The sequence below is a fragment of the Fringilla coelebs genome (genome assembly GCF_963513975.1).
Source record: "Fringilla coelebs genome assembly, chromosome: 11".
In the NCBI taxonomy this organism is placed as follows: domain Eukaryota; kingdom Metazoa; phylum Chordata; class Aves; order Passeriformes; family Fringillidae; genus Fringilla; species Fringilla coelebs.
Window position 1 is genome coordinate 8,393,597 of NC_140037.1, and position 25,289 is coordinate 8,418,885.

At 42.0% G+C, this 25,289-nt stretch overlaps 1 protein-coding gene across 1 annotated transcript; it reads right to left on the reverse strand.

Moving 5' to 3' along the window:
- Nucleotides 1-1,590: 1,590 nt before the first annotated feature.
- Nucleotides 1,591-24,825, reverse strand: CENPI (centromere protein I; the record flags this gene model as incomplete). Its single annotated transcript, XM_084212955.1, has 24 exons — nt 1,591-1,832; nt 5,060-5,134; nt 5,378-5,429; nt 9,998-10,063; nt 10,453-10,563; nt 11,358-11,399; nt 13,212-13,445; nt 13,602-13,650; nt 14,719-14,843; nt 15,591-15,726; nt 16,140-16,225; nt 16,723-16,787; nt 16,887-17,004; nt 17,310-17,398; nt 17,605-17,725; nt 17,963-18,124; nt 18,375-18,503; nt 19,972-20,061; nt 20,728-20,774; nt 21,093-21,141; nt 22,236-22,343; nt 23,389-23,507; nt 23,841-23,975; nt 24,627-24,825. 24 exons carry the CDS (start codon nt 24,823-24,825, stop codon nt 1,591-1,593), a joined length of 2,649 nt encoding a protein of 882 aa, XP_084069081.1.
- Between the last annotated feature and the right edge of the window lie 464 nt (nt 24,826-25,289).

Sequence of the window (25,289 nt, forward strand, 5' to 3'; positions counted from 1 at the left end):
CTCCAACACTTCCCCTCCCTGCACTCCAGGCACCACATTCCTGGTCACTGCTGCAAAAGGAGATTGTGGTCCAGTTCCTTTCCAGAGTGCTACCACATCCTTGCTGTCTCCAGACGCCTGCCTGGACAGCTCCCACAGCAGCAGGGAAAGAGCTTTCAGCACAGGGAGCTGGCAGGGGAGGGTGTGAGATGGCACCAGAGCCACAGGTGAGTGCCAGGAGAATGGAACCCCCCCCAGAACAGCTGAACCCGGTGTCTGGGAGCTCACACAGCTTCCTCAGCAAGGGCACTGTGGTCAGGCAGGAAAGGCCATTAATGAGAATAACCAAAAAACAAGAACTTCCACAGGTCCAAGACAGAGAGGTGAGCAGCAGCAGGAGAGGTGTGAGGGACCTTGGATTAGGGCACAAGGAAAACAAACTGACCAAAAACTGACTAGACTTTTTTTTTTTTCCTAGCACTAAAACTCAAAATACAAACAAACATTGGTTTCTCCCACAGAAAGTGGCATTTAAGGGCATGGGAGTAATTGCTCCACACCCCTGTCACTGCAACGGGCAATCTCAGCATTGAAACCCCACAAATACAATGCTGGCACTTCCACCAGTGCACCTCCACAGCTGTGATGCTGTACTGGAGGGAAGGCTGAAGGAAACAGGCTGGACTGGGCACCTGTAATAATCTGTGACACTAAATCCTGAGAAACCACAGCCCAGGCTATCCTGTCTGGCAGGGAGACGGAGGCAGAGTGCTGAGCCCTGGGGAGCAGGAAAGGTCCTGTGCTTCCTGCAGGCAATCCTGCAGCCGGCCAGGGCTGCCTGCATCCAGGGGAAGGTCAGCGGTGGCAATACCAGCCCTTGAGAGGGGAGGAGGAGGAGGAGGAAGGATGAGTGAAAGGAGCTGGGGAGAAGCTGGGGGAGGGGAGGGCGGACACATAAAGGAGCAAGGCTGGACCGTGTAAGGTACTGAATGGAGAGGGCAGAGCTGGGACTGTGGGCTGATCCTTGCTTACTACGTGAGGAATATTTGGGTGCCCTGATGCTGCCAGGAAGATGCTAGAAGGCCACCACGCACCCTGCCCGGAGCAGCCCTTCAGCCCGGGTAAACACTGCCAGGGTAAATAAACCTTGAACGTTCAAAGCATCGCAGCCGGGCACACCGGGCTGCTGGAGACCGCTGCTCGCCTCGGGAATCCGCATCCCCAACCGCTCCCCGGCCTCTCCCTCGTGGAAATGGTCTTGGCCACCTCTCCTGCTCTCACCCCGACACCCTTCTGTTCTTCTCCGCAAGTTTCCTCACCCGCACATGCATGGGCAGCGCTGCTGCCAAGGGACACGCACACCCCCAAAGAGCGCATTGCCCAGCCGAAACCACCCGTCCGAATTCTCCCGTTTCCCAGCGCAGGATGCGAGCGGGACCCGAGCGTGGCCGTGGCCTACCTTGCGAGCGCGCCGGGTGCGAGCGGCGGGGGCAGCGGGCAGCGGGGCTGGCTGTGAATCAGCACAGGAGCCCCGGTGGCAGGGCTGCATGCTGAGCCTCGGCACCGCTGCCTCTCCTCCTCCACCGCCCCGGCTGCTGTGTTGCTATGCGATCACATCCCCGCCACCAGCGGCTCGCCCGGCTCCGGAGGGATCCCCCCGGCTCGGCAGAAGGCGGCGGGGAGCGAGGACGAGCCCCCCGAGCGCCGGCCCTCCGGAGAGCCCGGCCGGAGATCGATGCCGGGGAGGGGAGGGGGCAGAGCGGGGATGCACAGACGGGCACGCACGGGAGGAGGAGACAAAATACACATGGAAAGGGGGAAAGAAAAGGGAGGAGGGGAGATGTACGAACACACTGAAAGCGTCGCGGTCTGACCTCTGGGGACCTGACACGGGCTGCTGGGCTCAGGCACGCTTCCCTCTGCTCGCCGACATCTCCCACCGGCTCTCATTTTAGGTTAGATATGGCCACGCGTGTGCTGGAAAATGCCAGACACATTCGCCTCCTTCCTTAAGCACAATTTGGGTAGCTGACACAAGATTTTTTTTTTAATTTTTTTTTTTTTTAATTAAAGTTAAGGAGCGAAAATAGGATTATCACTTAATTTCGAATGTGTTTCTTGTTCTTCTTAGAAAAGAAAAATAATTAAAGGAAGGAGGCAATTCTCCAGGCTGGGGAGATCCTTTAAATGTCAGGGTATCTCGTCTCAGCTCACAAGAAACAGGAGGATTTGAGCTGCTAGCTTGGATGAGGACACAAACAGACACAGAGTTGGGATTTTGGTCCATAGATAACAGTTTACAGTTCTTCAGATCATTCCTCCCAAGGATTTCAAACTGCTCAAGCCACCAAGTGATGTTATTTTCATATAACACAAAAAGAAACAGAATTAAATTACTTGGTGAGAAAGAGGATTCAAATGTAATCCCAGCTCTCTGTTTTAAGCACTAGACTGTCTCAGCCTCTCCCTGGGAAAATGAAAAGTCAGAAAATACAATCTTCCTGGTCTTTGTCAGAACAGTCTTTAATGAGTCTTAGCCCATTTTCCCCCAGAGCTGACAGACTAAATATGTTATTTTTCTGCTCACAGAGTTATGTTATCCAGAAATATCAGTGCTGTTTATAAACATTTTCCATTTCTATACATTTATTCCCTGTCTCAGGTGTATTCCAAAATGCAGGTTCACTCAGGATCAACGCTGCAACAGCTTCACAACTCCACTAAATTCCTGGAAAAAAAATCATTCCTGGTCAAGCCAGCAATGGAAATAACAACTGGCAAACTCTCTGCAGCATCACAGGGCTTCCTGTGGGGTTAAGGACAGTGGTGCTGCACAGAGGGACAGTGGCCAGCTGGGTGGGGAGCTCACCACCACCTTTCAGCCAGTTTGGGCACCTTACAGAGCAAAGCTTTCATCCCACACCATGGGAATGCAAACTGAGCAAAAGCTTTTCTAGGTCACCAATTTAAACATGGAGAAGGTTTAAAACTCAAAATATAGTTGATCTTGTGTAAAAAATGTTTGAGAGAGTCCTCAAGAAACCAGTGAGCTCCTTGGGATGGTACCAGCTGGAACCTGCAGCAGGTGGGTGGTTGACCCTAAGGAAGTTCTCCCTTCATCCCAGATGGGTGCACCAAGAGTCAGGAGCAGAGCACAGTGAGGCACAGAGAACTCCTGTAACCACACTGAAAAGAGATTTTTAAATAGCAACCTCCTTATCATTGGTTCCAAAAGGAGCAACACTGAATACTTGGAGTACCAACCCAAGAATACTTATCCACACCTTCTGCTCTTAAAAGCTTCTGCAATAGCTCCTGCTTCCACAACAGCTGTATTGATGCAATAAAATCCCTCCTGGAAAGCTGAATTTAGACTGAAAAAACCAGATATGGATCAGAAGACAAAAATGAGCAGAGACTCTGCTGGGCTATTTTTGTGCACACAGACAAATAAGAAATCTTGGGTTAAATAAGGAGAGGGGAGGGGGGGGGGAATAACAGCAGAGTCTGGAAGGGCTGTCCAGGCAACTCCAGAGAGACATGGCCAAATGCAATGGCAGCATGTGTCTGTCACCAGCAGCAGCTGTAAGGGACATGACAACATGGATAAACATATCAAGCCAATTTACACATGCACACAAGACAGACATCAGCACAGAGATATGAACAGACAGCAGGAACCACAAAAACAAGGTGCTTTCCTGTACAAGCATCCTAAATTATTGATTGTTTAAATGCAGTAGAGAAAAAAAATCTCTTGTGTCAGTTTAGTTTAAATTATGAGGCAAACCAGAATCTCTGCTGGGAGAGTTGCTTCCAGGGCTGGGAACATCTTCCCAAGTCCTCCAATACTTTCTGTTTTAAGGATAAAATTAGGGCAAGGAGAGGAGGAATTCAGAACTCAAGGGGAATGAGGGAGACCAGCTCGGATGTGTCATAATCACAGTTTTCACATAAGCACTACAACTTTTTTAAGTGTATGGGAAGGTTTCTGAGATGAGAGGCTAAATTTGGTGTACTTTGAGTTCTGAAGAGAACTTAAGCCAAAAATTCTCCCAAGGAGCTCCAAGAGCTGAGCTTCCAGAAGATACAGTGGTACTTATTTTATGTATTCCCCTAATGACATTTTCTGTTTTATGAAACAGCAAATATGTACCTTGTTAGGAAAACTAACAACATCCACCCTCCCAACAGGGACATCTCAATATGCACAGTGCTAAATACAGTGTGCAATCACACAATAGGTAAAAATTGGGACAGGTTTTATAAGGCTTGAACATAAAATTGACATATAGAGAGACACACAGACAGTATTTTTAGTTTGAAAGTTTTAAAAGCTAGAAATAAGGACTGTGTTTGCTTTCAGCCTAAATTCTGTACCACATTCTCCATATGCAAAGCCATTATTATTAATCACTTGTAAGCTGGAATATCCATAACTATAATTATTCTTGCATTACCAACCAAACAAAAAACATTACCTAAAATTCTGGCATTCGCATTTTCAACATAAAACTTCAGGGTCCAATATAATTAAAGGCTATTACTTTTACATTTTTCTTCCCATAAGTTCCCACCAATTAACTTTATTTTCTAAAATAGTCCTTGTCACAGGGAATTGGTTCTCAAAATGTGCTCCTTTGAAACATCACATCTCCTGAAAGAGAAAGTTCATCTCTCTGGTACAGTAGAGAAAGTATTGCTACCATCCTTTGGAAACTTTGGTACATTCTTTCCCTTTCAGAGTAAAGCTCAAATTTATCCATTTATCCCAATTAAAGTGTTTTAGAGAAAGATGCTTTGGCCAGGAACAGGATGTAGACTTATCCTTGTTAAAAGGAGAATACAGGCAGACACAAGAAGAGCACTTTCCCTAGAGCCACACACCCACAGTCCTTGCGGATCCATCTGCTGAAGAAGAGTTTGTGAGAGGCTTGTGAGCCTGGACAAGGTCCCTTATGGCTTGAAAAAATCCAATTTCTCCCCAAGAGCCTACAAATCCCTGTTTTCCTGAGACACAGGGCTCCCTCACCTGAGCGTCCTCCTAATTAAAGCATCAGACAGCGCTGTGTTCTCTCACAGCTGCCCACAGCCAAACAGCTGCAGCTCTGTTTTGATTCAGGATCATTGATCTCAGTGGTTGTGCTGGTCCTACCTGGGAAGGGGAAGCCAGAGGAACAGGTCTTGCACAAAGGGACAGACCTGCCCATCAATTCCAGTACATTAGACAGGCCAGCAGGCTGGGAGCAGAGCACAAAGAGCCTCCCTTCAACAAGAAGGAATAAAACTAGAATTAGGGCCCCAAGAAAATAATTTAGTTGACTGGATATTGTAACATCCTGGGGGGCTTTTTTTTCTTGTTGTGTTTAAATAACTGATATAAAATAAATAACTGTACCTCTTTTGTTAGCATCAATAAGCACAAAGACCTTCCCAGAGCAGATTCTACCCTGCTGAAAGCATTTAGAAAAACAGCAGGGTACTTTCTAAACACATGGTACCTGGGGTGAGAGAGAAGAATGGGCAGAGAACTGATGCAAGCCATGCACTCAGAAACAGAATTAATCCCCCTTTTGATTTGTTCCCACACAGGCCTTGAAACAATCCCCCCAAATGAGAAATAGAGACTATAAGGGAGGAAGGAAATCTTTTCAGAGCAGCAAGTGCCAAAAGAAAGAGGAGTCGGTATCAAAAGATTGTAAAAGAATTTGGGGGAAGAGATATAGAAAGAAAAGAGAAAGGAGAAAATGGTAGAAAAAGCAAAAGCATGCAGGAGAGGAGGGGAAGGCAGACAAGGCAGGTTTCAGGGGCTGTTTTGTTCTTCAAAAGCTGTCAACACGTTTACATTGTGCTTTCCATCCCCCTCCTGCTTTACTGGGCCGTGCACTCCAAGGAGCAGGAAAGCAATCACACAGGAGCTGCTGAAGATTCACTTGGACACAGAACAGAGGTGCCCTGAGAGAAAGCAAACTGCTTAGTGATCCGTGCACAACAAACCATGATGGGGATGGTACAGGCCCAGGGACTCAGAGAGAGAGGGCTGGCAGGAAACCTGCAGAGAGCAGCCTCTTCCTGCAGAGATCACACTGGCAGCAGACACTGGAGCAGAGCAAGCCAGGCTGCACAGGGATACAGCTGCACATAAAAATATATGTTCACAGCAGAAGCTTATCCCTGCCTTCTTGAAAGGAAGAGCCCAAAGGATTTGGGCAGAGAGTAAAATTTTTCAAAGTCTCTGTTGCAATTTGCAGCCTAAACCCAGTGCCTGAAGCTCTGCCACATTACAGTGACTTAAATATCCCACGAGTGAGGCTGTGCTGGAACAGCCCATCCTGTGTCACGTTTCTGGCAGGTACCACAGCCTGCCTGATGCATGTTCACTCATTCAACTGCAGAATGGGATCACGCCTCAGCCTACAGATTTCTGAACACTGTCAAGGTTAAAATGGTATTTAGAGCCTGTGTAGGTACCTGCAGCTTTTTTTTTTTTTTTAAAGATCAACTGTTTTGGTTTCTACATTTGTGCAAGAGCAAGCCTGGAGATTAAAGCCTTTAATAAAAAAAATCTTACCCTCTGTTATGCAGACTTTTTACTCCTACGAGACAGGAAGCTGAGAGGCAGAGAGGCATCCTCACAAGGTACACACACACCTTGCAGGATGTTATTTGTGTGCTTCAACACCTCCCTTGCCAACTATAATTACTTGGATAGGTCTAACAGCTACATAGAGTTCTCTCAGGAATCTTGTGCCCAAAACCACATCGCCAAATGCTAAGGACATAAAAGGCATCCTTGGTCAAAAGCAAGGTTTGGTGGTATCCAGCCTTCTTCAGAACATAACTGTTGCTTCCATTTTGAAAAGCAGAGCTGTAATGAGGGAAACCCACTGGTGCAACATAAGTCATCTTTCCTGGAAGAAAATACTCAAAGACTTTGTTCTTTCAAGATATTCATCACCCAGAGCAAGCTTTTTACCAATCTCTGTTGTTTTTCATCCAGACTAGATGCATCCTCTGACTAAAGAGCACATAAAGAGCTCCGTCACACACTCTCTCAGGAGCCATGGAGCTACAAATCAGCCCAGTGTGTATTATTAATGACAAGTTATCAGAAGATCTAGGACAACAGCCAAGCAGGAGTTTCACTGTGCTGTGATTCTGTGGAGAAAATGAACCTTTTGCCAGGGCAGATCCCACAGTTTCCCTGCTCCTGTCTCCACTGTGCACAGATTTGTGATAAGCCATTTTGTCACAGCAGCCAGGAGGTGATTACCCTGCCCCAGAGGCCTTTCAACTGAGCTTTGCCCAAAAGACAAAGGTAACCAAGGCAGGAGACACTGGGTAGAGGCACAAAAATCACAAAGATTGTATCAAAAAAGGCAAAGTGAATTTTATTTTGGTGGCAGTTAAATGTTACTAGAAGAGTTCAGGAGCACCCATATTGGCAGTTGTTAGAGCTGCAGTACAAGCCTCACAGATTCCATTTTCTGAGTGGTTACAGCTGTACCACCTTCTAAATCCTTGGGTCCTGATTTATTCATGGCATTAGGAATGCAAAATGCAAGCAGAGGGAAGTAGGCCAACAAAAGAATAGAAAGCAGGGATACAGAGGAACCAGTTTCTTCATTCCAGCTGAAAACAGGTTGAAATTATTAACTCTTTCAGAGCAAGCTCTCTCTGAAAGGGCAGTAGACTCTGATGCATAAAGGTGCACAAATGAGTCTCCCACCACAAAATAAAAATGATGAACAGAAACACAAAGCAAGCATGGCTTCAGAAGAAGAATTCAGATTAACTCTAGCCCAAGGCATTTGGATTTTCAGATGCATAATGCTCACTGTGTCTGACAGGGAGGGGTTAATGGCTTTGGTTGTGTGACCAGATGTTCAGCTGGAGCAACTCAACACAGATCCATTAGAAATTAGTGGAGCTGTGGCTGCTTACCCCAGACAGGGTTCTGGCCCTCTACTTTGAAATCCTATTTAACACCCACTCAGATTTTTCAAAAGGGAGAGGCCTCACTTTTTGAAATCAGATAAAAAGCTACTAGCAATGCTACAGGATGCAGTTAAACTGAAATGGCCACTGCCATGGCCTGTTTATGATATTACAAAACCCCCAAATCAGAAGCCTGCAGAAGCCTTGTGATAATAACACCCCAACACAGTTGTTTCTGCTACAATTTCATAGTGTCCACCTACCTTACAATGGGCAGAAACAGGCATGAGAGGTAATCACTCATTTGTCACTTACCAGAAAATGGATGGGTCTTGACTATGTCCATTTTAGTCCTCAGAGCAGCTGTTGGCAGCCAAGTCTTTGAGCACATGCTTTTAACAGAAAATGGTCTGCAAAATTTGCTGTGATGATTCAAATGCAAAGAGCAAGCAGAGGAAAAAAGATAAGCAAATAAAAAAGGTACAGTAGGACATTCCTCCCTAAAAGGGCCATTCTTACACTCAAGTGCAATGCCACTCAGATAGTTAGAAGGAAAAAAGAGAAGAAAAGTGTCCAAATGTCAAAAAAGACATGAGTTATCACAGTATAAAGAGGCTAAAGGTCATCTCTGGTGCCCAATAATACCAGGCACATTTTTGCTGCATGGGATGGATTTTAAACAGGCATCTTGTCCATCCAACAAATCAATCAAACAAACAAACCCATAAAAAACCATCTGACATTAAAATCAAGTTATTTGTCCTGTTGCTGTAGTTCTGCACTTCTAAGTGTCCAGCCCATGTACTTGAATGTCAAAATTGTGCACAGTGTGCTTAAATACTTTCACAACCCAGGGTATAACAAAGACCTGTGATGCTGCAAGTCTTCCATAACATGATTCTGTGTTTTCTCAACCAAACACCAACCCCAAGAGAAAACTGATCTTAAGACCAGTAACTGTAAAATATTCAGTATATCCTCAAGGATTCTGCTATAAGCCCCTTTAAATACATTTACACACATCACACACACTCTTAAGAACCCTGGCATCTTTCATAAGTGAAATGAAGGTTCTGGCAGCACCTCCAGTCTGACAGGAATGCACCTTCCACAAACTCCAAACAGCACTCAGCCAAGAGGAAGCTTTGTCTTCCTGGCTATTGCTTCTTTGAGATGTACACAGCTTTTCCAGCATAAGTGGAAATAACATTTCCAACACCTTTTTGAAGGTAGCTTCACAGAAAAATTATAATGCTCATTATATGTTAGGGCCACATCTTGAAACATACCCACTTGAAGGAATTAATAGGTGGAGTTTCTCCTGTTGAAAAATATAATCGGGGTTTTGAAGATCTGTTTCTCTTGACAAAAATTAGCAAGCAGCACTTACACTACTTGGGATAAGACAGATGAAAGAGAAGGGCAATACTTTAGACATTAACCAGATGTACTTGAGCTGAGAACTCTGGTACTCAACCAGTCAGATTTTGAGGGGATGAAGAAAGCAAACATCTTGAGTGGCTCCAGAGTCGCTCTCAAGACTGATTTCTTTACTGAATCAAAGCACAGATTCACAATGTAAAATTCACTATAATCTAACCCAACTCTCAAGTGGTTACAACCTTGTTTCACAGCAGAAAAATAAAGTTCATTCAGATTTTGGAAACCTCAGTTCAGCTTCTCTCAGCTTCTACTCAGACTTAAAATGAAATGTCAGGAGAAGACACATTTTGTAAAAGTTTTTTCAAAATGACACATTATAAATATTTTACAGAATATATATTATACATATGTACTAGAATAATATACAACACCTACCAAGCTAAAAACCCAGAAAGGAAAGTTACATTTGCACTTATCAATATAGAAAATGGTGAGCTGGTGGCAACACTGTGTAAGTGCTCACACCAATAAATCATCAACTGAACACCAAACCTTCCAGCTGTACTAGAACATCATTATAACCACAGTTAGCATAAAAACTGTTCCATAAGCCTCAGAATGAAAATTCATTTCGGGAAGGTCAGTTTGGTCAGTCTGTTAAGTCATACAGAGTACACCAGGGGATTGGGAAACTCACATTGCTCCAATCCAAGACATACACAGCACCCTGAAGGCTGATGAAGTTGTTTCTCATTACCTGCTGCTGAGGAAGGCAAAGCGGGTCAGGGGTCAACATTACTTATAAATGAAGCACCACTCCTCACTGCAGTTTTGAGATGGAAAATGTTTGTTTCTCAATCAGAACAGATACTCCAACAGAGACACACCAGGGTGAAAAAGGTGGATGCCACATAGCTTCAAATCAGGGAAGTTTAGCAGGGGCAAGAGGGGGGAACCAAGCCAGCCTCAACATCTGCGTCTTCACTTTCATAGAAGAGATGTCAGTACAAAAGTGCAAGTGAGAGTCAATACTCTGTTTCTCTCCTCAGAGAAGGGAAGAATTAGTGACACAGTCCTTGAGAGTCTGCAAGTCTGCTCCAGATGACAGAAGAACTCCAGTGAGCCCCAGGGTCACACTCACACATTCCCTACATTTTTGCAAGCAGCCTGGGAAACCCGACTGATGCTGCTCTCAATAAAGACCTTCAGCCCCTTCAAACCTTGGGTGTAGAGATATTCCAGATACCAGTCCCATTTCTTCCCCTGTAAACCAGAAAGAAGAGTCAGATGTGCAGAACAAAGCTTTACCTTTCTTAACCCAATTGGGAAAGGTCTGCAAACTCTGCCTTCCTGTGGGACAACATCCCCACGTTGGGTGACATCTGTAAATACCCACAGGGGTACAGGGTCACCTGCTGTCCCTAAATGCCCACAGTACACATTCTTAGATTGAATCATGATCTTTCTTTAATACTACAAGTTTTTATAAATCCCACTTCTAGAAAAAGAAAAGTCTTTTGGACCACTAGGGAATATGTCAGGGAGTAAATGAACATGGCTACTAAAGCCTTCCTTCCATCACTCGTGGTGATTCCTCCAGATCAGGTTTGAAGTACACTGTGGCATAGGAAAGGAAACCAACAGCCACTGTATTTGCTCAGTGGAGGATTCCTGTTCAAAGCTGTAACAGAGCTACTCATCTGTCTCAGAAATAAAATATGAAGCAGAATTTGTATTATCAATGAATTTCAGATACATCAAGAATGTAACTTTTTCTGGAGCCTGCAGAGAGCAATAAACAGCCCTGTCCTGACACTGCACTGACTCATGAAGGAAATACAGGAAATCTCAAATCACTAGCCACATATACTTCTCAGGTGTTGATGTCCTCTTGGTTTGGCCCTCTTAAGAGACTGAATCACAGCCTACAGCTGGAATTTTTCCCCTTCCAAAGTTTTTCTAGAGCATTTGTGAGTTTGGTGAATATTATAACCCCATCCTCTTCAACACAGCTGATGAAATTTGCCTGCTTTATTTACTAAAACAAGAAATCTTACCTTAATTGATTTGAAGTTGAAGGTGGTATCATCAGGACAAATCTTAAGGAAAGGGAATAAAACAATATCAAGTCAGATAAAGAGTATGTCCATGGTTGATAGGTCTCTGCTAAATCCTCTCCTATATCAGGAAGTGCAGGTATGCAAAGAAATTCAGAGATTTTTAATCCTGCTTAAGAGGGGGCTTCCAGCATCATACCTGTGCATAAGTGGCAAGGTAGCATCTGGACCCTCTTGCCCTGTGCTGCAGCATTACAGGACAGCAACAGGGAATATTCACAGGTATCTTTACCATTGTCTCTCTCCAGTGTAAAAGTGTCCCTTTCTAAACATCAGAAATTCACAAGCATGAGAAAGAACAAGAAGAGAGAAGTGACACTGAGATCAGCGCTTGTGCTCCCCCTGTGCTGCAGAGCAGTGCCCTCTGGTGCTCAGCATTGCTCAGGAAAACGTGTCCCTGCTGCCTCAAAACACATTTGTCACAGCTGCTAAGCAAAATTTCTCCTAGTTCTCCAGCAGGAAGAGAATGCAAGAATTCCCCACCAGAAGGTTTTGGAGTTTTTTTAAGGGATTTTGAGGTTGGGTGTTTTTTGGTTTTATGTTATGGGTGTTGGTTTGTAGTTTGGGGTTTTTTACATGTGCAAAACTTACAAAGAATTAGGAACCTGTGTTAGGGAAATTTTAGGCTGGATATCAGGAAAAGGTTCTCCCCACCAAGGGTGATTGGGCACTGGAACAGGCTCCCCAGGGAAGTGGTGCCAACACAAAGCCAGACAATGCAAGAAGTGTCTGGAAAACACTCCCAGGCACAGGGTGGGATTCTTAGGCTGTCCTCTGCAGAGGCAGGAGTTGGACTTTATGATTTCTGTGGGTCCCTTCCACTGCAGGATATTCCATGATTCTAGGAAGCCTCAGAACAAAAATTATGTGGACAAAAGATATATGTACAACTTCTTTCCTTGGCCTAACAAAACCAAAACAGCTTTCTTGAGCAAAGACAAAAGCTGAGTTTAATCAGCAGTAAGACACAAACTAGCTTGATTCAGGACACTGAGCACATAACAAAGGCCAATTTGTCAAGTGTTCCTAACCAGAATTCTTTGCTTCAACTTCTCAGGTGCCCCTTGCTGCTTGCCTCGAGCCTGCCAGCATTTCTCACAACAAACTGGCATCTTTGTACAGCCTACAAAACCTGGTTTCTTGGAGCAGCACACACATCTTGGGACAATAACAGCTCTGGCAAACTGCTCTTTCCACTCTTCAGCAGCTGCACTGAACACATGAGGGCACCCACAGTTCAAGGGAACTCCTGGCAGAACTCACCAGACAATGCAAGACAGCTCCATGTTATCTTACCTCTGTAATTGAAGCAGCTGCTTGTATTTCTGTTTTAGTAAGCCAAAAAAGCTACTACAAGAGCAAGAAAGCACTGCTAACAAATTCTAGCATGAACAGCTGTATATAATTTAACCATGCATTTCTTGACTTTCTAGAGTTTAAATATTTAGATCACACTGCCTACCTATTTTGTGAGGCAGAATGCACCTTTGGTAAGCTTTTACTGAAGTGTCATTTATTTCATTATTAGCTATCTTAGTTCTATCTCAAAATTATCATGAGTACAAATTCACACACAAAACTGATAGATTCATACATTCAACTGCTCTCCTGCCACACAAAGAAAGACTCTTCAAATTGTGCCAGTAATCTAACAAACACAGAATGCCACAGCAGCTTTTGAAACCTCAGTTGATTCTACCAGTCAGCCAGGACACAGAGACACTTCTCTACAGAAACAGTCAAGACAAAACATCTGGTGCCATAAAGGTTCCAAATCTTGGCCTACACCATTACCTGCTGCAGGAATTGAACAGAGTAGCCCATCATGGCTGGATGATAGACAATGTTAAAGCTGTTTTTCACTTCCTTCACTGCAGTTTTACTCAGCAGTTTATCATCCATACAAAGACCTTGAGGATGAATATCCTTCTGGAATGCACTGGATGTCCACAGACAGCCCACCATAGATATTATGTACTGGTTGTACTCTTGGTATGTCTGGTTACTGAACTTGAACTGCAGTATTTTCTAAGGGGAGAAAAAAAAAATCAATAAATAACATCCTCAAAGCAGCTGTGTGCTCCCTCCAGTCCTTAAAAGATGGCCATTAGTACACCTCCCCTCCACTCAACCCAGATCCTTGCTAAAGTCTGTTCTACCACATGACAGATGGGTCCACAATACCTTTTTACTCAGCTCATTTTCTTTTGCAGCCACTAAGTTGGTTCGATACCTAAAAAAAAAAAAGCCAAAATAAAGAGGAAAGTTAGGGGCCTATAGGTTTTTACTACATGCCTGTGTTGAAAAAGCTGGAGGAAAGTATCAAGAGAACTTATTTCCACCATGAGATCATCAAACTTTATTGGTGAAAGAGAGAGACGTGAAAAAGGATTCAAAGGGACTTTATCACTTGGAAGAGTGGGGACACATCTAATAATATTAGTCTCTTAAATGATTCACACATGACCAGTTTGCCTGGGACAGTCACCTTCATAAATGCAACACACAAGAATGGACATTCAGCCTTTAAATCAGCAGAGAAATGCAGTGTGTTTTTAAGAAGGGAGACTTTCATTCACTAAGCAAAGAAACAGAAGCCACTTGGAAGTAATGCAACTTGACAGTTGCTCTATATAATAAGCACTAGCTTTTCTTATTTCCTAGAGACCTTCCTGTCATGTTAATTACCCTGCAGATTCCTTAGAGAAAAAGCCACATGGAGAGCCCTGCACCAGCTGTCAGCTATTGGCCACTCTTCTCCTCAGATGCAGCCACTGGAACTAAAAAGGCCAAGAAGTGCAGTCTTGGTGGTGGATCCTGCAGAGCAACAAACAGTGCTGTCTTTGGCCTTGCCAGCAGCACGAGGCAGTCCCAAATTCCTGAAGTTTGGAGGTGGAAGAAGTGCTTCCTACTCAGCACATGGCAGAATTTGTAAGGAAAAACTAAAGTGTAGTAGCCAAAGAACAGGAGTGAGAAGTTGTATAGTTACTACCATTAATCCCAGCTGGCTGACTTTAGTTCCCTCAAAACAATAGGGGAACTTCTTCCTTCACATATCAAAGATATGGAAATAATATCAGGAAAGAGGTCAGAGTCCTGCTATCTTGGATAACAGACTTGGAAAAAAAAAAAGGAACTACAGCTGTAAAATCCTTTATCATGAAAGTTGGACACAAGTGGAATTTTTACCTTTACCTTGCACAGCAAGAAGTAGATCCCAGGTTTTTACAACAAAGTCATTTCATTTCCAAAAGACTGAAAGAAGACAAGGAGTCCCTGCAGCCCACACCTCTTGTAGTACCTGTACATAATGTAGCAGAGCTGATTCAAGTTGACAGAATCCATGCTGAGAAGTGCTGGGTAGAAAACCCCAGCAGGAGGCATTATCAGCAAAGGCAGGTTGTACTTCAGGTACATGTCACACACCTGCAGGAATGAAACACATCCAGACTGATTATTACTGCCAAAGCAATGATTATTACCAACTGCCAAGGGGGTAAAGAGCAACAGAGAGCATGGCACTGAATTCCAGCCAGATCCATCCAGAAGGGAAGGCCAGGGTGTCTTACACAAGTGTGGTTACCCATCAGTTTTGTGCATTTTTAGTGGACAAATTCAGTTACAAATAGATCCCAGAACTGTCATTGTTTTTTCAGCTATTCCCAACCTGAATTGTAAGAACTGTTGCTGCTGTTACAGCATGGCTGGAGCTCACAATAAGCACAACTACAGAGAGGACAGGAGGAAGCTGGAGAATACTTTGGGCTATTTGATGCTGTTAGTTTGCTTACAGCATAAACTAGAAAAAAACCCACATTTTTAAGGAAACATTTAACAAAAAAACCCCAAGACATGTTGTTTGAAACTGAACTGATCACTGTTCTTTTTTTTAAGTCAGCATTAAAAAAGCAGGTAATGGCCTACTGTTACTTCTCCATCCTCAGTTCACCTCTAAATTAAGAGCAACCACTTTCTAGCAGCATATTTACTTCTGCCTGTGGATGCAACAACAGCAGCTTTCACCTGCAGATCTACCAAGTATGTGGAATATTCTGGCACTTAATCACAAAGTTCTGTAAACTAGAATGCAGAAGATGTTTTTATGCTCTAGCTTAAAAATGCAAACAGCTTTAGGAATACTTGAAAAGAAAGAAAAACGACTGGGATACACACAGTGCCATAGAAATCCAGAATGAAGTAGAGCAAAAAGGTGGAATTGTTTTCCAAACGCAGTGCAACAGTAGAGATCCATCCCACAAAGTGAATCAGTTCAGCCACCACATTCACTAATCCAGACAGGGTGGTGTTCCTGCAGCAAAGACATGGCACAACATTACAGAAACCTCTCTGCAAACAGCAACATGGAAAATGGTAAATCAAAATTGAAATTTATGCTTTTGCCCCATCAAATACTCAACAACAGAAACTTGTTCTTCAATACAGGCAGTAAGACATTGTTATCAGCACCATTATGAACCCCCAGCTGTCAGTGTTATGAGGATTTTGAATTCTGGACACTTCAATTCCCAGTGTCAGCAGAAATATTTCTAAAGAAAGACAAAGAACAGGCCTGACAAGGTAGCTTACAATATAGCAGAATCATAACTGCATTATAAACCTTCTGGTTGGTCTTTAGGCTGGCTGTTAGGGCTAGAATATTGATCTAAATACACTGTTGAGCAATGCACAGAACTGGTTCACATTCTTTAAAAACAAACTTACTCTGAAGAAACCTCCAAATCCATTTGAATCACATTGCAATTTAACCAGTTCTGCAACAGATCCTTCAGGCTCTCGAGAACACTGCACTGCAATAGGCAAAAAGAAATCAGGTTGATGACAATTTATGCAAAAGAATAATTGCAAACAAAGAATGCCTGGAGAGATGGCATATCCAAGGAAAGGTACCAGGAGTTTCTCAGGAGCAGTGACATAGTTGCATGGCCCCTAGAACTGAATGTATGTGTTGTTTATATAGCTTTTCCTGGAGAATGTGAACTTCAAGTACTGAAAAAACTGCAATAAAACAGTTTAAACAAGTGCAATAAAACAAATGAATTATTGTGTTGTGTGCTATCAGTTCTTTTTATCTCCAGTGTCCCAGCTTAATTCTAGTCAAAAAAGAAAGCTATCTTAAAGCACCTATTTCCTAAAGAAGTTAAACTATAAGTATGTTTTATCCTCTTTGAGCACAGACTTCTCAAAAAGATGTTTCCTATAGCATCCCTCAGACTGCTACACCTAACACAAGTACAAATAGCAGTATCAACTAGAAGGAAACAGCCATTGTGTTGACTTAAATTACCTTAAAGTAAATAGATGATGTGAAAAAAAGCTGTGCCAGGGGATCAAAGAGATATGGCTTAATGTCTGAAAAAAATGAGAAAGCAGTATGATATCAGTGTACAAATTCTATGGCCTGAGATATCCCCACTGTCCAAGCTCACCCAAAGGATCTGAGGCACACACCAGAGAAACTGCTGAGGGGGATCCAACTCACGAGCCTGAGGACTTCTGAGCGGCAGCAGCAGCCATCCCAGAGAGGAAGGGTCTTATACAGGAACTCTTCACAGGCAGAAAATCCCTCCTGAAAAGTAGAAGAAAAGCATCCAAAAAGTCATCTGACTGCAGCTTGCCACGCTCACATCACTCTGGAGAAAGCAAGAGGCTCACAGCTCATTCCTGCCATACTTGCCAGGGCATTCAAATTATCATTCTTAGATTATTTTTCCTGCAGAAAACAAGGCCATTTCCAGAATAGTGACTTGGCATAGGTAAAGGTATTTTTATCACTTGAGTCACTGTCTCAGAAATATTACAGAAAACAGGTAAGTGCCAGAAGCTCTTTAAGGAAAGACCGTGAAACCCTTGGCTTCCACAAAACACACTTACCTGCAAGAAACATTCTGCATTGTAGGCACTTTTCAGGAAGCTCTTGAATTCTTCTTCACATGGGTTATCAACCACACACCAGGTGCATTCTGAACAGGAGAGAATACTTTACTTGAATACGAGCACAGCAAGAACAAGCACAATGAGAAACCAAATTCAGCTCTTCTCCAGGAGCTGTTTTAACACTCTATGGTTATCACTGTAAATCTGAATAGCAAAGAACCATTACTGAAAAGTGAAAAGCCTCAGACATTCCTTAGCTCCCTACCTTACAAGATAATACTGAAGGTCTTACCTTCCTGGAGCATCTGGCCCATCCAATAGTAGAGCCTCAGGTAAATAGATTCATCTTTCACACAATTCATGTAGTGAAGCAATAAGGGATTTGTTAGCACTGAACCCATCTGGGAAGGAAACTGCAAGGAAAAAAGAAATGGAGAATTATTCAGTATTTACATCAATAAACTGCCAGAGAACCTCATGTCCAATCTTTTTTACCAGCAACAAGACCATTCCCAGGACTCCTCCACCATCCTCAGTTAGGACTAGATGCTGTTAGAATTAGGTAGCCCACACACTACTCACATAAATAGGGCATGGAGGACCATCCTTTGATCTCCCAAAACATTCACCAAGACCTTCCTGAAACTCACCTCTAAACGGTGGATATTCTGCAGGAGCTGAGGGAAGGTCTGCAGCTGCTCCACTGGAAAAGACTCATTTGTACCGTACATATAAGAACAGTTCTCTCTGTCCTCTTTTAAATGATTTGTGCTTGCACTGCATGCAGGTATAACCAACTGGGCATTCCATTTCTGTAGAAAGGAAATACAAATGACTCAGCTTCCAATGCAATTGGCTGCACTCATGAACAGTGTTCCCAGAAAGACCCAATTTTACAAAAAAGGTATCCAGGTTTCCATTATAATTCATCGTTGCATCTCTCTATAGTTACTCCCCACTTTCCAGTGCTGAAATAAAGCCAGACTCCCATTATATGCCAATATTCATAATGAAAAGCACTACTTGGCACCTTCTAGGGTGTGCCTCAGGCCCATAACATACCCTTTTCCGTGACTGAGGTTGAGATGGGCCTAAAAACACTGCCTGGGACAGGGGAGAGGTCCCCTGGTTTCTCCGCCTTACTGCAGTGATTGCTGCTTTCCATGGGCCGTCTGCGTTCTTGAAGAAAGTCTGGAAACAAAAGTCAGACATCCATGCAAGAAGTTAAGCTAAGACAAAGCAACAGAAATATCACTTTCTATTCTGATAAACATCACCACAGTCATGTAGAGACACTCAGCTCTACTTGACAGGTTTTCACACCACAGAACTCTCATCATTCCTCAGTTTCATTGCCTTTGGTCTACAATTCAACAGTTGGGCTTGTATTTCCTTTGGAAACAACATCCCCCTTTTCAGAAGGGATCTCCAACACTTCTATCTTATAACCTTAATTCAAACCAATCATCAACTCATAGATTAAATCTCAAGTATACCTTAAAATTAAACATGACTAAAGTATGCTCAGTTAATAGAAAAATTTCCTGAATTCACCATCAGTTACACTTACATAACAGAACAATGCCACGAGTACCCAAATACTCAAATTAATGTAGCTATTACTACAGAAAATTGGAAAAGCTAACACCTTTTCTGCAGAATTTTTTTTTGACATTTCAATGCCAATCAGTCTTTAAATTCTAATCAAGTGCCAAAACCATCACAAAAGTATTCAGATTGGCTTGGACCTAGTTAATCAAGCTTTTAGTACACAACGCAGTGTTCATAAAGACAGTTGAAGAAATATTTGGGATCTAGTTGCTAGTAATTTACTGCACTTCTAAAAAATGCAAATGTGCATGCTAAAAAATGTAAATTCTCCAACAGATGACTGTGCAGCACAATGCAAAGTAAAAATTTAGAGAACAATATAAATACACAAGCAGATTGAAATTAATTTTATGGAAACTCAATTTGCCTGCATATAAATTAAATGTCTGTTCAAAAAAACCAACAAAAATCTCAAATTTTTAAGCCCATCCCACTGAAATAAAATTTTGTTGCACAATTTAGGTCTCCCCAGATGCTGTTTTCTCTTCTATATTTGGTTCTGCTACATGTTTCTACTTGGTCAAAGGGTTGAGCACACACACAGGCCTCTCTAAAAGGAGAGTAATTTTTTGCTGTTCCTTGCAGCTCTGACAAATCAGCTTCCTACAGTTTTAACCTGCTTTTTTCTCTCTCCTATGACACAGACTTTCCAAGTGCAAAGCTACTTACTGACTTCTACTGTCATTTGTACTTGAGAATGGCAGCAATTAGAACAATACCTTGACAAATTAGACAGTTTGTTTCCTTCAGAACTTAACATTGTGTGAAACAAGTCAAACCCAGCAGGAACACCAAAAGAAGGATTAAAGTAATCCTCATAAAATAAAGGTAGATGTCATTCCTTACCAAATCATCTCATTATGATGAAGAAGAAACAAAACACAAGGCAAAGAATCCTCATCTAAACCTGATTTTACTCAGTGAAAAGAGAAAATGGAATTAATCTTCACTGGTAAATCTGCAATAGCTTAAATAGAAAGCTCCATACAAATACTGTAGTAAATCCTGGTTTATCCTGGTTTTGAATTGACTAAATCTAATTTCTTACCTTCATTTTCCGAGGAAGGGTTATGGTCACCTGTTCTGGGCAGAAAACTTTGTAAAGTGATAGCAGAGCTTGCAGATGAGACTGCATTCCCTGTAAAATAACAGAACAAGAGAGAAAACACATGAGGTATGTTTTTAATACAGAAACTGAATGCTGTATTGTAGAAGCAAAGAACCCCAGCAATCAGTAAAAGCTAAATTCCCAGAGCTACACACGATCAAGTAACCATAGATAAACAACTGAAACTGACAGAAACAACAGAAATTGGGTCAATTAAATAACAATAGCAAGAGGGCTGAAGACCTTTCTGTAGTCATAACTGATAGAAAGGAATTTAACAAAATGATAAAAAATAGTCTTCTGCTGTCTAAAAAACATGTTATTATAGCAATGGCTTTTTCTTTTAAAAAAAGGAGCAAGTTCTCTTCATTCTTACGTTTTTCAGACATTTTTGGTACCACTTGAAAAAGGAAGATGAATAGAAAATTAAAGACTGTAATAGATACATGAGCTGCCCCTTGCTTCAGGGATTTTACCATACATGGTCACATTGAACTCTGCATATATCACTGCATGTGCTCACAAAACACACATGAAAATTAGGGATGCACATGCAAGAGAGAAACTTTGATGCTACAAAGACTAAAACCTACAATTCCAAGTCCAGTCATTCCTCACCACTGTGTAAGGACATTAGTCTTACAAAGTGCATTATTAACCACAGTCCAAACTCTACAAGATCTGAAATAAACTCACCATTTTTGCTTGGAGGTCAAGCAGTATCCTAATCCGAAAAGGCTTGACTGGAAATACAATTAAGAATATAAAGGATTTTAAAAATATCATATTAGACATCTAAGCAAAAGTTATAGAAGTAAGAACTTTATTATAAAATCATGACAAAGCAAGCAGAACCAATAATTCTTATTTCTAGGGTAATAGAGAGGTTTCCAATTCAGCAAGTGTTACACAAAGTTTTGCCTGAACTACCACTCGTTCTTCCTTGCATTAAAAACACAATATTGGCTAATCATTGTATCAGCTGCATTGGAAGAAAAGGCAGCACCAGCAAACAGAATCAGAAATAAAATAGTATTTCAGCTCACCCAGATGAGACTCACCATTTTCTCTCAGGGTCAGCAGGTAGAGCAGGTGGCAGACGTAGGGGCACTGCAAAACAAGGGCAGCCATGAGCTCTCCTGCTGCTGCAGACACACAGCCAGGACACACAAAAACCAGCACACGAGACAGCCTCACACAGCAACTCCATTTAGAACTTCTGTGAGCAGCCCTGACTGTAACCAAGCTGTTTAATTAACTTGGATCATTTCTTTTGGAACATGGTCTAGAAATTACAAGAGTCAGCAGTGAAAGTGCAATTACATTTTCAAAAGGAAAGGCACCTTTGAGCCAATATACTTTTTTAGAGCTTTTAACTGCAGTTGAGGCTGTAAAGAGTCTTAAATTAGTTTCAAACTAACTCTGATGCACTTTCCAACGGACCCAGCATGTCTGAAAAAGCTATTTCAAACATTAAGAACTTTAATGCAGTTCTATGGAAAGATTTTAAATGAAGTTAATCTAAAACCATTAAAAACATTACAAGAAATATAACTCAGAATTTGGAAACTTGCTTTAACCATAAAATATCCTAAAGTGAAAGGATGTTAACAATTTCATACCTAACATGACTGCCAAGATTATCTTTTTATGCACTGAATCCAAACACTTCAAAATTCCTGGATTTTACAGATGCCATATGGCAGAAATTGCCTGAATGCTTGTTCTCTTTTAAGCTATATTTCAAATTAATTAAGTAGAACAGCAATTAGTTTCTCACCCTAAATAAACACTGCTCTAAATTTTTTCCTTTTTTTTTTTCTTTTTGTCCAAGGTATACAAGTCAGTTTCTGCCCAGGAGCAGGAGACTTTACCTGCAGATGTCTGGCATTCCCAGAGACCACTGTTAACTCTTGGGAATTTATACAGAATAACTGGGCACACTCTCTGTGATACAGCATAGCAATTCTTGGAAACATGCTGCAGAGACAGACCACAGCAATCTTACATTTCTTGCCTGTTTATGGATCTAAATTACCCAGCAATCTTATAATGCAAAGAGAAAATAAAAAAAGAAATCCAGCCATCAGAAAATGGTCTCTAACCAACACCTACTCCAGACTAATTCTAGCATTAATATGTATACTACTAATGAACATTAAGGTTTATTTTATCAGTTCCATATGTTCTTCAGCTCTCCTTACCAGCTTCTCATCTTGCAGGAAGTAGAAGAAGAAACCATAGAGGGCACGAAGCTGGTCCTTGTGATCAATGAAGTCAAACACTGTGATCAGCCACTTTAAAAAAAGCAGCTGCAGACAAGAAAAATACCCCACATTACATTAAGTGATGGGCAAAAAGCAAGGCAGAGGAATCAGAAGCCAGCTCCAGAAACATGATCAGTAAGGATACACACCACTCTCAAGGATAACCAGGGAGCTACAGACAAACAGTTCAGGGGTATTCAGATGAAGAAAGCCTGCCAAGGGATTCACCAGGTACACAGCTGACCCCATCACTGCTGTTGGCAACTGGGTTTTGGTTTCTATAACTATGGGACCCTATTTGCGTATCAGTGGTGATTGGGAGAGAAGGAATCCAATAAACAGGGCACACATGGGCTCAGCCTGCAGAAAAGGAGGCTCAGAGGGGACCTTCTCACTCTTTACAACTCCCTGAAAGGAGGCTGAAGTGAGGCAGGGGTCAGTCTCTTTTCCCAAGTACAAAAGTGATAGGTCAAGAAGAAACAAGCAACAAGTTCTGCCAAGGAGGTTGAGATTGGATAATAGGTGAAATTTCATCACAAAAGTGTTGTCAAGCACTGGAACACACTGCCAGGGAAGTGGCTGAATCACCATCCCTGGAGGGATTTAAAAGATGTGCAGCTGTGGCTCTCAGGACATGGCTTGGCAGCATTAATTAATGGTTGGATTCTGTGTCTTAATCTTTGTCCATCCAAATAATCTACCACATAAAAACCTTTGAGCAGACCATGTGAACACAAAAAAGACTCTTTCCCTAAAGCTAAGTCATGTTGCCACAACCAAGGTGCACATAACCTAAGGGATACCTCACTGAAATCAAAGGATGCTTCACACAGCAGAAGCATTTCACAGAAATCTTGGAGACACCATTCCTGAGGAGTTCAAACATACAAGACAAGTAGGAACCAAATCTTTACAGAAACAATGTGATTGACAGAGAGGTCCATTGCTGGAATGGACAGTGTTGGTAAATGACAGTATCTTGTATAAGACCTTGTATAATGAAACCTCAGGATTTTTGATTCCTTAAAATAACCTGTTCTTATGGTTTCTGTGCAGAAGCAATAACTACTGTAAACACTTACTAAGTTACCTGGATGTTGCCTGAGCATTTGCTGACACAGAGCCAAGACACAGCTGGAACCAAAGAACTTCCAGGTATCACTGAAGCAGGAATCAGGCTCTTGAATAAACGAGTATTCACTGTATCAGCTGGAAAAAAAAATTTCAAGTAAGATAGTGCTCATGTACCAGGTTCTTCATTATTGTTTTGCAACTTAAGTCAAAATTCCCTCTGAACTAAATTATTTAGAACTTCCTTGCTCAAAGTAATGATGCATAAGAATTTAGTAAGGATTTACCTAGATCTCAAAACGATGACAAATAATTCTCACAGCTTAACAAAAGAAAATGGAAACTACACCAAATCATGCCAGAAAAATTAATTTTATGCTACAGTACCATAAACACATTATCTCAACAGGTTTGATTAGAGGGGAAAGGCACATTCACAGAAGATACACCAGCAGTATAGAAATGCTGTACCAAATCTGCCACTGAGTGCCACGTTCAGCAGTATCTCAAACCCTTCAGGGGGCAGCCCTTGTGTCAGGGCAGTGCTTTCCACAGCTTCCAAATGTTTCTGCAAGACATCCTTCTTCGGTGCAACACAGTCTTGAACTAGGAAAAACAAACAGGACAAGCACAGGATGAAACAACTTCTGAAGAGAAATTAACTTAAAGCTTCTCTGAACTGTCCCTGCACATACTCCTTTATCTTGACATAGTAACAAAGCAGAGAAACTTCTAAGACATTAAAGAAGCATTACATTCAGGGGTTAAAGAGGGAAAAGAGAAGTAAAAATATTCTAGAATTATTAATATTATAATAAGAAATATGCAGAGAGACTTCTTACAAGAGGATGTAGTGATAGCACAAAGGGAAGGGCTTCAAACTGAAGGAGGTTTAGATGGGATATTGGGATAAAATTGTTTACTGAGAGAGTGGTGAGGCCCTGGCTTAGGTTTCCCAGAGAAGCTGTGGCTGCCCCATCCCTGAAAGTGTTCAAGGCCAGGCTGGATGGGGCCCTGAGCTACTTGAACTACTGGAGGGTGTCCCTGCCCAAGGCAGGGGGGTTTGGTCTTTCCAATCCAAGCCATTCTATGCTATTCCTTTTTTTTTTTTAAATAGAAGTAAGACAAACTTCTAAGACATTAAAGAAATAATACATAGCTCAGTCATTAAAGGGGGAAAACAGAGATAATTTTTTTAGATAAGAAGGTAGCTATCATCATCTCAATCCTAGATAGCCACTCAAAAAATTCCCTCACCTTTCCCAAAGTAGCTCAAAGCTTGCTCTAGAGACTCTTCCTGGCTATCACATTTCTGATCATTAGCAGATTGATTATTCTGCAAACTTTTTTCAGAGTCAATTTTCCCTCCTTTTCGCCAGGCAGAGAGATCAGTCTGGCTTTTATGGTGCACATCAAGAGGCTGCTTTGGGGTCTTGGAACTCCTCCTTCGCTGCATCTTTTCAGATTCCCAGCTGAGACTGGAGAATGTTACTCATTTGTCATTTGAGAGCCAATCCTTCCTGAGGTAAGAAAAGAGATCAGCTGAGGAATGTCAGAGAGCTGGTTCCCTGCAAGGAAAAGAAACATTTATTTTCCTGACAAGCAGATTTTAGAGGCATCCTGCATAACATGAGAGTAAATTCAGAAGAAATAGTTTAGAGCTGACTGCTCCTCCAAAGATCACACAAGATCCTCAAAGATGCAAAGACAACAGTATATCAAAACTCTCATCTTACATTAAAAAGGAAAAAAAATCCCAAGTAAAAATTAACACAAACTCTTTTCAAGTTAAACATAATCTGATACAATGTTATATAGCATTTTGAAAAAAAAAAATCAACATAACACAACCAAGTTTTCTTCTAAGTTAATTTTCTACATTATTATTTTCCTTACTGTGATTGCATGTGCCAATACAAC